This window comes from Macaca thibetana, chromosome 12, assembly GCF_024542745.1.
Source record: "Macaca thibetana thibetana isolate TM-01 chromosome 12, ASM2454274v1, whole genome shotgun sequence".
Classification (NCBI taxonomy): Eukaryota; Metazoa; Chordata; class Mammalia; order Primates; family Cercopithecidae; genus Macaca; species Macaca thibetana.
Window position 1 is genome coordinate 85,495,420 of NC_065589.1, and position 13,231 is coordinate 85,508,650.

The 13,231-nt window shown below is 40.6% G+C and overlaps 1 protein-coding gene across 1 annotated transcript in view; it reads left to right on the plus strand.

Moving 5' to 3' along the window:
- The first annotated feature begins 944 nt into the window (after positions 1-944).
- Positions 945-13,231, plus strand: part of CYTIP (cytohesin 1 interacting protein) — a 77,126-nt gene continuing 64,839 nt past the window's right edge. Inside the window, exon 1 of the mRNA XM_050751758.1 lies at positions 945-1,175. Coding sequence (XP_050607715.1) covers positions 960-1,175 — 216 coding nt within the window. The 5' untranslated portion in view covers positions 945-959. The remainder of the gene's footprint in view (positions 1,176-13,231) is intronic.

Below are 13,231 nucleotides of genomic sequence, written 5' to 3' on the forward strand. Positions count from 1 at the left end.
TGCAAATAATAAAATCTCCCTCTTAAATCCTCCATGGTTGTGGTCATTGGACTGTCAATTGCCTAGCAATTTATCCCACCTGTTGTGTGGGTAACACCTGAACAGACTAGAATCCTTAGCTTGCATCTTTAAAAGACAACACCTTGAGCCCCTTTCGATTCATCAAAAAGTCATGCATTTTTTAAAAGCAGCCACCAGCCTCTTCTGTCCAATTAGTCTTAGACAACATATACTCTAAAATATCTGGAGTCCGATGCCTAAGGAGAAGAATTTAGAAACGGCGTCAACCACTTTCTATATCTGACCTGCCATTTTGTCACAATAAAAGGGAGATCATAAAAAGACCCATGGATAAAGGCTCTCTGCATCACCAAACATGCTTGCTCACCTAATTAATGATTTAAAATATATAGATTATTTATATAAACTATTCAGCACGATATTACTGATCTTAACTCTCCTTATTCACTATGGCAATTCCACAGACTTTGAAAGATACAAAGATTGCACACACTAAAGCTTGTTTACAGCATCTTAAAAGAAAGCACTTTGAATTGCTATTCCCCAGTTCCTAAAGTGGTAATGAGATTTATAGGTGACTTTAAAAGTTTTTCCTTTGTCTGTTCGCTTAGCACTTAGCACATTATAGGCATTCTGAAGAATGGAGCACATTCCATTAAACAATTTGGGCAAAAATAAAGTGTAAATAAACATAATAACTAGTGTAGCCAGGTGCTTAGTGCCCTAACTGGGTTGGCAAAAGAACATGGAGTAGTGTGAGAGCCCATAGGAGCTCCTTCACCTCCAGTGCCCAGCACATAGTAGGTATGCAATAAATAGCCAAGGAATAATGAAACAATGAATGCATTCTTTTTTTCCTAGTCACTTTGCTTGCAGTAGTTATCTTAAGGGTGTAATAAAGTAATAATTGCTTCATGACTATGTGAGCTCATAAGTTAATGTTTGCAAAGTGCTTTGAACTTCTTGGGAAAAAGGATGGTGTTTTTGTTGGCACTGTGTATTGTTTGCAGTGGCACACAAATTCCTCCTCCTCCTCTTCCTCCAGCTGCCAGCAATGTGCCCTCCCCCAGCTCTGTGCAGAGCCAGTGTCTCCCACAGGGCAGCCTCACGGCCTTTACCGCCTCTCTCCAGCCAGCTCCAGCACTACAGGACAGGTAGGGACACAGCAAACATCGAAAAGATTTCTTTAAGGCCAGCGAGGAGAAATGAAACTTGGGTCGATACTAATGATTCTTACAGGGATTGGTGTTTAGAGGGATGCAGATGCTTGGCCACCCGTGGACGGAGCTATTGGACAGACAGACTCATCCGTGAGGACACATCAAGCTAGATCCTGAAGGGGAGATAGAAGTGTTATATAGGCAATTGGGGGTATGTGTGGAAGCAGCTGTTTTTTCAGTTTTATGTGGCCCATATACATAATACAAAACCTTGGCTAGTAACTGGCAGCAAAATGTTACATAGTTCTGTTAGTAGGAACCCATAAGATAAGCCAGATTTCTTTTATATGAGTACAATTTTCAACTGCTATGATTTCTTTCCCCACTATTTTCTTCATATTTGATGATGGCAAATAACGGAGTTCTGTGTCACATATGGTTGGCCAAGGATGCAATAGTTTCCAATGCATTTGTAACTATTGTTCAAATTGCCATCATTGTTAGGAACTTCATAATTAAACAACTCACATGTGATTTGGAAAACAAAAGCTATGTTTTCTGTTAAGAATGGATGTCCTTTGTGAACAAATTCAAGCAAAGGAGTTTTTTTTTCTTTTTGTGTTACACCAGGTTAACTTTCAACTGATCACACATGATAAATATCTCAAAATAAAACAGGGAGAGGCAGTTACAGGTTCAGAATAACTAGAATGACTATCGGAGGCAGATCTTGCCTTAAAGGCAAGAACACCTCCAGTTTTCCACAAGTTGGAAGTGACTTGTTTTCCAGACCATATCATGAGCTTTTCTATGTGTGTGGAAAATTTTTCATGTTAATTGCTGTACATGTGGCAAATTTGCTCTCTCTACAAATTATTTCTAGGGGCTGGAATTAAATGTCACGTGGAAAAAAGCCAACATGGCATTGTTAAGAAGATAGGCAACCTAAGTGATGTCTATCCTGCTTCAAAGAAAAAACTCTAAGTCTGACTTTAGTTGAACCACATGAAGTTAACCAAGAGTAAGGCTTAAGGTTTTGTTTTTTTAAAAAATATATATATAGAAGGAAACTCCTTCCAACTAAAATACACTCATTATTTACCCGAAAACAAAAGTAGGTGGAGCTGAATTTGTAGTTAGATTATAGTAAGTAGCATTTGAAACCCGGAAAGCTGAGTCCACACGAAAGTCACAAGTACAACATTTATTTGGGAGTAACTCCAGATAAGAAATGGTTTCTGGCCGGGCGCGGTGGCTCAAGCCTGTAATCTCAGCACTTTGGGAGGCCGAGATGGGCAGATCACGAGGTCAGGAGATCAAGACCATCCTGGCTAACACAGTGAAACCCCGTCTCTACTAAAAAATACAAAACACTAGCCGGTCGTGGTGGCGGGCGCCTGTAGTCCCAGCTACTCGGGAGGCTGAGGCAGGAGAATAGCGTGAACCCGGGAGGCAGAGCTTGCAATGAGCTGAGATCTGGGCGCTGCACTCCAGCCTGGGCAACAGAGCAAGGCTCCGTCTCAAAAAAAAAACAAACAAACAAAAAAAAAAACGAAAGAAAGAAATGGTTTCTTTCGTCACCTGATTCAGTATAAGATGAATTTTTTATTTGTACAGAGCTTGAGAATCACATAGGCATCATCGAATTTTTCTTTTTTTTCCAATCTCTATTTGTGAGTATTTGATACTAGATAGTTTGTCCATGTCCTGAAATAAATGGATGAGAACTCACTTCAGGGAAGATGAGGTGAGCAGTCTGAATTAGGGGGAGGCTGTATTTCCTTTTTCATTATGTTAATGACCTGTTGCATTTCAGAAGGCTGTACATTTATTTAGAGCAGAGTAGACAAAACCTCCTATGCTCTGGCTTGGGAACCAGGAGGAATCACTGACTGAGATTTGCCAACCAGAGTTCTATGGTAGGTTTGAGTTTGAATGGTGTGGGTTGATTCTCATTATTCATTACTTCCTTTGATCTTGGGGAGGGGAAGAAATTAGCAAATTTTAATGCAGTGTTATATATTCAAATAAATATCATATTGAGGAAATTATTGCTGGAAAGTTTTTATTCAAGTGTTTAATGAGTAAGCTGACTGACTCATCTAAGTATTTTGGACTTCTACTTGTTGATACTAGGTTTTGCCTATTTTTTCTTATATCAGTGGATTTGCTATGGGGATATCTTATGTCAAGGCAGATGCTGAGTTTATGACATTTAGACATCTATTTTTGATAATGGAAGGGTTCAATACATGCAAGAGTATGACATCAACACAAGGAGAAGGGAAGAGACAAGAGATTGGTCTAGGAAGTTGAAGGTTCTTATTAAGAAAAAAGAAAGGAGGGAGATGGTGAAAAGTCAATTTTACATTGGTTAAGCACTAGAACTCAAACGTGATATTCTAATGATGAAGACAGGTTGAGTTGGCTCATGGGAGTGTGTGTGTGTGAAAGAGAAAGAGAGAGAGGGAGGGAAAGAGGGAGGGAGGGAAGGAGAGAGGGAGGGGAAGAGAGAGAGGGAGGGAAGGAGAGAGGGAGGGGCAGAGAGAGAGAGAGAGAGAGAGAGAGAGAGAATTGATTATTTTCTTATCTGTATCTACTCCAGCCTTTCTCAGGACAGGAACCCTGTCCTTTCACCTCTGTATTATCTGCAAAGAATAGAAAATCAACAAACATTTTAATTGAATAGAGTATCTCTTTTTGTGGCTGCTACAAAAAAGGTCAGCAGATTAGTTGCTTTTATGTGCTTTCTGTGACATAGGGCTCGGAACTCAGCCAGAGGCAGCTGAAACTTCATCAAATAAATTGTCAGTCAAAAGGTGAGCTTTGAGTATATCACAAAGTTTTCTCTCAAATCCAGATCATATCCGAGTTACATTTTAGGGCTAGACCACCAGAAGTCAGGGCATTGTCTCTGGGGAGACTTTGTTAAATACACTTGAGGTGCCCTGTAAGAAAGACACAGGACAGAAGATCTCAACTTTTAAGCATGTAACCCCCACTGGATGGTATTCAAGCACTAGTTCCTGGGTCTTGCTTCTTGTGATTCTGGTTCAGTAAGTATGAGGTGGGGGGATGTGTTTCCCTGGGAATCTATATTTTGTAAAAGATGCTGGTGTTGAAGGATCTCAATTTTGAGAAACATTTCTGGGGTTCTCTAGCTTGTTTATCTCATTAAAGGCTTATGAGCTCAGAACACATCAGGAACCTGGCTCTGAGAAAGGCTCAGGACAGCTGGGTTGAGGGGCAGTGCCTGTGTCTCAGGGACTTGTGTTTGAACACACTGTGGCATTGGAAAAGGCATCTTTCTCTTTCTAAGGTTCAAGTATTTTCTTTCTGAAAGAGGAGAACAGTATTGTCTACCTCGTGGGATTTGAACAAATCATGCATGCAAAGTGGGTTAGCAGAGTGACTGACATGTATTGAATTAGTAATTGTTAGCTCTTGCAGTGGGAAGAGAAGAGGGATGCCAGTAACAAGTCCTCTGTGACCAGGAAAAATGGTTTGGGGCAGACAGACCCAAGGCATCACAATAGAGGAGGTTAGCTATGGGATCTTGAGGATGCAGGGGCAGTGTCTAACGGTAAATTCTAGACCTAACGATGAATAAACATGAGGACAGGAGACACACTTTCTCACTATAACAAGTTTTTTCCCAAAGTGGTAATGAGCAACCCAGATGGCACAGTTAATTGGAATTATAATTGATCCCACATGGTATTTAAGTCAATAGTTTAATTGATTTTTCTCAGGACAACAATTATGAGAACTTCTAAAGAGAACAAAGTGAAATGCATAAAATACTGTGACTGTTTCATATTTGCTAACCCCGGTAGGGTATGGTGGCTCACGCCTGTAATCCCAGCACTTTGGGAGGCCGAGGCGGGCGGATCATCTGAGGTCAGGAGTTCGCAACCAGCCTGGCTAACATGGTGAAACCTCATTTCTACTAAAAATACAAAAAAATTAGCCAAGTGTGGTGGTACATACCTGTAATCCCAGCTACTTGGGAGGCTGAGGCAGGAGAATCGATTGAACCTGGGAGGTGGAGGTTTCACTGAGCCGAGATCACGCCATTGCACTCCAGCTTAGGCAACAAGAGCAAAACTCTGTCTCAAAAAAAAAAAAAAAACAAAACAAACCATATTTGCTACCCCCTCTGTGTGGAAGGAAGAATGAATAAAGAGAATAATGGTCAAAGAGGGGAGGGAATACAGGGATCACAAATCAAACAGACTTTCATGAGTCAAATACTTGTCTGGTCATTCAGTGCAATGTTAGGTGGTGTTGAATCAGATGGTGAGGCCAAGTACTCCCCCGAAATGAAGTACCAAGAGCAGAGGACCCAATACTGGTATCTTAGGTGCCTTCCTTAAATGACAAAGATGAAATTTGGCGGCACATAAATGTATGGTATGATAGAAACATCCAGCAAACAAATAGATGGGGCATATGAAGGATGAAGAATGAGTGGGGCTGAGGTAGGATCGGATGTCCCTGAGCATATCATGTAGCCTCCTTTGGCCTAAATGTTCCCTCTGAGTGCCCTTTCAGTCCTGATACAATGTTATAAGCCATATAGCATGGGACAAAACCCATCACTTTATATTTTTCTTACCTACAGAGTAGTCCATAAACTAGGGCAGCTAAGTTATTGTGAAATGCTAGCTACTTTGAGGAATTTTGTTTACCCTGAATTATGATTTTTTTTCATAAGCCAAAATTTCCACTTAAATATATTTTTACCAGTACTATTTTGACTCTGGATCTCTCTGATATCTTTTCTGTAAATAATCACCTTAATAGGTGGTAATTATGAATAAATGATGAAGAAAAAATGCTAGCAACAGTAGCCACTGTTTTTCAAGTGCCTATCATCTGCTAGGTCATATTTCATCATTAATCCTGTCAGTAACCCTGTTAGAAGGCATTACTGTGGCCATTTCTGAGAGGTCACAGAGGTAGTAAATACATCAGGACATTTTTTGATGGAATAATTTTTTTTTTTTTTTTAAGACTGAGTCTCACTCTGTCACCAGGTTGGAGTGCAGTGGTGCCATCTCGGCTCACTGCAAGCTCCGCTTCCCGGGTTCACACCATTCTCCTGCCTTAGCCTCCCGAGTAGCTGGGACTACAGGCGCCCGCCACCATGCCCGGCTAATTTTTTTGTATTTTTGCGGAGACGGGGTTTCACTGTGTTAGCCAGGATGGTCTCGATCTCCTGACCTCATGATCCACCTGCCTCAGCCTCCCAAAGTGCTGGGATTACAGGCATGAGCCACCGTGACCGGCCTAGATGGAATAATTTTTTATTTCAACACCAATTTATTCCAAGTTAATATTAGAGAATCTTAAAAATGTAATGGAAAGACAATAAAATTAGAAATCCAAATAATCTGGATTTGACTTTTCATGTAGTGTTTATACTGAGTGGTCTAGTAAAAAATCATTCAACTTATTTATGCCTCAATTAATTTTATTAGTGAAAATAAGATGATGACACCTACTTCACAGTTATATTTTAGAACAGAATACAATATTTTTGAAAAGATTTCAAAATCTGCTGGGTGATGGCTTTACAGCATCTTTATGCCATACTATGAGTTCCTATTCCTAGTATATTCCTTCCTCTGCCTCTTTGCCTGATGTATAAAGTTTCACCCTCCCTGGTTAGCAATATTTTCCTACCTTGCAAAGCCTAGCTCAAATTCTTCCTACCCAATTAATATTTCTTGATGACAGTAGACATCGTCATAGCTTTTAAAAGTTATCTGAGCCATACTGTCATATTACTGCACTAGTCTATTATATATGTCAGTATAATCTATTTATTGTCTCCATCTCCTCAGATGAGAAAATAATGCCCATGAAAAGTGTTATTGATAAGAGATAAACTGTATGATATAATATGTTGAAAAAGTACAATTTCAAAATTGTTTGAAGAAAATACTTTCAATTATGTTAAAATACAGTTCCGTGATAGCCTTTCCAGTAATTTATGGCTTCAATCGAATTCATGACAAAACATCAGATAAAACCAAATTGAGGGCCATTCATCAAAATACTTTACTGAATCTTGGTCTTTCTCATTCTGTAGCCCATGTTACTACTACTATAATATGCTGTAAATCGGCTATACTGAGTGCCATCATTATTAATCTTGTATAGTTTGCTCTTTGATTTAAAGTCTCCTAATTATTATAAAAAATACAATATGGAGTGTATGCTTAGTGTCCTTCTCCTTAATTTCTCACTTGTGATCACTTTAATGAAGTACTTCTCTTCCTAATAGTAATATCATATTATTTTGTTTACTTTTAGTAATGAGTTTGCTGAATATTCTGAATTTCCCTGGGGCATATATAGGAAAGTAACATTTTTTTTTTTTTTTCAATTACTTAAGCTTTGTCACATTTCTCTTTTACTTGGGCAGATCCTGTGATCTTTTGGTTAGGCTTCTGTAGAAAAAACAAAACCATAACAACTCAGTGTTAGAAAAGCTTCAATCTCAATCTAATTTAGAGCTATTCCCTCCAACATCACAGATCAGATATAAGGTGTCGGGAACAGAAGACATGCGTGTGGTCTGCCTCTGGGAGACTATCCCCTTCTCCCTCTTCTAGGGTTCCACAGTTTGTGGTGATTTGGGAAAGAAAAAGAAGGACAAGTCTCTCACATTTAATAGTGCAGCTGAAGTTTGTCGTCTGTAAAATGTTGACTGTTTCTGTGGTTAATGTGGACTGGGAGGCAGAGGTCTCTACCTGGGAGTTTTCAGAAGCCCCTTAGGGACCTCACCACTGCACAGTCATTGATATCTCATACATGGAACACTCCCCAGCTCCTGCTGCTGAGACGTGCTTTCAATGGCCAATCCTTGTGGGTAGAATTTGTCAAGATAACACAAACCTAGCTGCTGCCCCCAAGTTCACATGGCCCATGGAGATACACATGTGGGTTGCCCCAAGGCTGTGCTCTCTCCCTTTTCTATGTCACTTTTTTCCCCCTCAGTTCAGGTAGGTACAGGGGCTGGATTGGCAAGGCCACTGCAGGTGCAGATGTCAAAGCTAGAAATGGAATGCTGGCCTCCTCTTCCTACAGGCACTCCTTCCAGGCTTTAAGAGTGGTTCTCATGGCAGCCCCAGTACTTGGTTCAGTGGTGAGAGGCATGTCTTGGTGGAATAGATAGAAAACTGAAGCATTACTCTCTTCCCACCCCTACCAAGGCTACCTTACACCTCTAATCATTTCCTTCTTCTCTGTTCCCACCTCATTCTTCCTTTCAGACTTGACTGGAGAGGGAGAAGGTACAGTTTGGGGTGATGATTTAGAGCAGCAGAGCCTTTACCTGGTTGTGGCTTCGTAAGCCTTAAAGAAGGTGGTCAGCTCTAGTTGTTATCAGTTCTCCAACTTCTCTATTTTAATATTGTGGCATTAATTGCCAATTTTGGGGTAACAGAAAAACTTGTACTCAGTAGCCTGTTACATTTGTATACTTTGGGGAACAAAAATTGATATGAAATTGAAAACTTCTCATCTGCAATGGAAGCTGTCAAGAGAATGAAAAGGCAAGTCACAGACTGGGATACAATAATTACAAAAGACGTATCTGATAAAGGACTGTTATCCAAAATATTCACAGAAATTATAAAACTCAACAATAAGAACATGTACAACCTGATTAATAAGCGTGCAAAAGATTTGAAAACAATTCACCAAAGAGGAACGAAAGATGGCAAATAAGCATATGAAAAGATGCTCAACGTCATATCTCATTAGGAAATGCAAATTATTAAATGCCTCAAGGTAGTCTTCTTTGGGTTAAATCTGCTTGGTGTTCCATGACCTTTTTTGGATTTGGATATTCATATCTTCCTCTAGGTTTGGGAAAGTCTCTGTTATCCCTCTGAATGAACTCTCTACAGCTCTTTCTCTACCTCCTCTTTAAGGCCAGTAACTCTTAGATTTGCCCTTTTAAGGCTATTTTCTAGATCTTGTAGGCGTGCTCCATTGTTTCTTATCCTTCATTCTTTTGTCTCCTTTGACTGTGTATTTACAAATAGCATGTCTTCAAGCTCACTAATTCTTTCTTCTGCTTGGCCAATTCTGTTATTAAAAGACTGATGCATTTTTTAGTATGTCAATTGTATTTTTCAGTTCCAGATTTTCTGTTTGATTCTTTTAAATTATTTCAACCTCTTTGTTAAATTTATCTGATAGAATTCTGAATGCCTTTCCTGTGTTCTCTTGAATTTCTTTGAGTTTCCTTAAAACAGCTATTTTAAATTTTCTGTCTGAAAGGTCACATATCTCTGTTTCTCCAAGACTGGTCCCTGGTGCCTTATTAGGTTCATTTAATGAGGTTATGTTTTCCTGGGTTGTCTGGATACTTGTAGATGTTCAATCTGTGTCTGGGTATTTATCATGGTCTTTGCAGTCTGGTGTTTGTACTGGTCCTTCTTGGGAAGGCTTTCCAGATATTTGAAAGGACTTGGATGTTGTGATCTAAGCTGTATCTGCTTCAAGAGGCACCAGTAACACTGTGGTTATTGCGTACTCGTAGAGGTAGTGCCTTAATGGTCTTAGACAAGATCTGGGAGAATGTTTTGGATTATCAGGAAGGGACTCTTTTTCTCTTCCCTTACTTTCTCTCAAACAAATGGAGACTCTCTATTCTGAGCCACCCGAAGCTGGGGGTGGAGTGATACAAGCTCCCTTGTGGCAATCACCACTATGACTGTGCTCAGTCAGACCTGAAGCCAGCACAGTACTGGATTTCACCCAAGGCCTGTTGTAACCACTCCCTGGCTACTCCCTATGTTTTCTGAAGGTCTTGGGGCTCTGCAATCGGCAAGTGGCAAAGCCAGCCAGACCCGTGTCCTTTCCTTCAGGGCAGCAAGTTCCCCCAGGCCCCAGGCAGGTCCAGAGGTACAACCCAGGAGCCAGGGATTAGAGTCAAAACCCTTAGAAGTCTAGCCGGTGTTCTATTATACTGCAGCTCAGCTGGCATTCAAACTACAAGATACAGTCCATCTCACTCTTCCCTCGCCTTTTCAAAGGCAGAGGAGCCTCACCTCATGGCCACCGCCACCACAGGCCCACAGGGAGTGCTAGCAGACTACCACCAATGTTCCCTTAAGGCACAAAGTCTCTTCAGTCAGCTTGTGGTGAATACTGTCTGACTTGGGACTCACCCTTCAGGGCAGTGTGCTCCCTTCTGGCCCAGGGCAGGTCTAGAAATGCCATCCAAGAGCCAAGTCCTGGAATTGAGGACCCCAAGAGGCCTGCTTGGTGCTCTACCCCACTGTGGCCAAGGTGCATGATAAAGTCCCCTTTGCTTTTCCCTTCATTTTTTTCAAGCAGAAGAAGTCTCACCCATAGCCACCATGGCTGGGAATGTTCTGAGTCACCTAAAGCCAGCAAGTTTCAGAGTCTCCCCCAAGACCCTCAATTAGTACCTGCATATTGCTGCTGGTTATTCAAAGCCTAAGGACTCTTCACTTAGCAGGTGATGAATGCTGCCAGGAAAGGGTCTTTTCTTTCAAAGCAATGGGTTCCCTTCTGGCCCAGGGTATGTCTGAAAATGTCATCCAGGATCTATGGCCTGGAAAGGGGGCCTCATGACTCCAATTGGTGTCTTATCCTGCTTTGGCTGAACTGGTATCTAAGATGCAAGACAAATTCATGCTCACTCTTCCTTCTCCTCTCCTCAAGTGGAAGGAAAATGTCTCTTTTGGAGCTGTGAGCTATGCAACCTGGGGTTAGGGTAGTGTTAATAGCAGCCCTGCCTTAGGTGCTGCAGTGTCTCAGTAGATCACATGCCCCTCCAGTCAACTGTCTCTGAGCCCAGTTTAGCCTTAGGACTCACCAAGGTGTTGCAGTCCTTGTGAACTAGAATGCCTTTCGAATTTATTTAGAGCCCCAGAGCACTTTAGACCATGGTGGTGAGGCTTGTGGGAACTCAAGTTCTTACTACTGGGATTGGTGAGAACTTAGCTGATGCTCCTTCTTTGGGTGGGTGATCAGCTAAGTTTGGACTGGTTTTCCTTTTTGTTAGAACAGAACAGCACTGAGTTCAATGCCTCACAATTGCTGCACTCTCCCTCCCCCACTTCACAGACAAGCTTTCTGTACCATACCACTGCTGCTGGGATGGGGAGGTGGAGGGAAGGGTTGTGTCTTTTTTTCTACCTCTTCAGGGCCCCTTTCAGCAATACAGAGTTAAAACCAAGTACTATGAGTGCTCACCTGATTATGGATTCTTCTGAAGATGCCTTTTTTTGTGCATAGATAGTTGTTAAATTGGTGTCCTTGGGGTTTGGGAGGGGGTCGATTGGTGGAGTCTTCTATTCTGCCATCTTGATCTACCTACCAGGAAATGTAAATTAAAATGACAGGATACTAATACAGGCCTATGGGAATGGCAAAAATCTAAAACACTGACAACACCAAATGTTGATGAGAATGTAGAGCAACAGGAACCCTCATTCATTGTTGGTGGAAATGCAAAATGGTACAGCTGCCTTGGAAGACAGCTTCGCAGTTTCGTATAAAACTAAATATACTCCTACCATAGGATCCAGTCTGCTTAGTATTCTCCCAAATAAGTTGAAAATTTAAGGCCACACAAGACCTATAAGTGGATGTATATAAGTGGATGTTTTTCATAATTGCCAAAACTTACAGACAACTAAGATGTCCTTCAATAGGTAAATAGATAAAGAGACTATGGTATATTCATATGATGGAATATTATTCAATATTAAAAACAAATGAGGTATCAAGTCATGAAAAGACATGGAAGAACTTTAAATCTATATTAGTAAGTGAGAAAAGCCAATGTGGAAATGCTACATACTGTATGATTCCAATTATATGACATTCTGGTGAAAGTAAAACTGTAGAGACAGTGAAAAGATCAGAGATTAGGTGAGAAGAAGTGATTAACAAGTGGAGCACAGAGGATTTTTAGGGCAATGAAACTATTCTGCATGATATCACAATGCTGGATGTATCATTATACATTTGTCAAAACCCATAGAATATACAACACCATGAGTTAACCTAATGTAAACATGGGTTACATTTGGGTAAAAAAGATTGCTTGTATTTGGGTAACAATGATTGGCTATATAGGTTTATTAAATATCTTCATATCAACATAATGAAGGAAGTAATATTGGTGTACCCATTTCACAGGTGAGGAAAATGAGTCATAGAGGGGCTGTAACAGATGTCTCACTCTGATGCCTAATGCTGATAGTAGGAGAGGCTGTGCATATGTGGAGGCAGGGGATATATGAGAACTCTATGCACTGTCTACTTAATTTTGTTGTGAACCTACAACTGCTCTAAAACTAAAATATATTGAAGATTAATTGATAATAAAAATATTAAAGTCACAGGTAGCCAAATCAGAGAAATTGGCTTTCTAAATAGATAGCTAACAGATTTCTTCACCTTTGCATGGGACAGAATAACTTTTTCTTAAACTTTTATTTGAGGTTTGGGGGTACATGTAAAGATTTGTCACATAGGTAAACACATGTCACAGGGTCTTATACATACTATTTCATCACCCAGGTATTAAGCCCCATACATAATGTTTTGTTTTATGACTCCATCCCTTGGACAGAAAATGTCTAGTGCATCATAGACGCAGTTGAGCCTTCTACCTTCTCTCTGCATTTTATTTTCACAGCTACTGATAGATGAGTCGGGAGCAGCACAGGTGGGTGAGGAGAAACCGCCTCTTCCTGGAAGGCTTACTGTTGATAGTGAATCTGCTTCCAAAGTTGCAGAGAACTATGTGTCACCATTATTGTTCTGAATGACGCAACTCTATAGAGACTCTTTATTACCTAGAAAAACAGCAGTCTCTGAAAGTTGAGATTCTGTTTTCTTAGAATACTGTTTTTGGTGTTCACAGCTTTAGTCATGAAACCAGGTTATGAGAAATAGAGGAGCTGGCAAGTTGGACATGGCATAGCTGTGAGAAATGTCTTCAGCAAACTGAAATTTGCCTACAATGTTACTCTTTCACATTTAGCTAC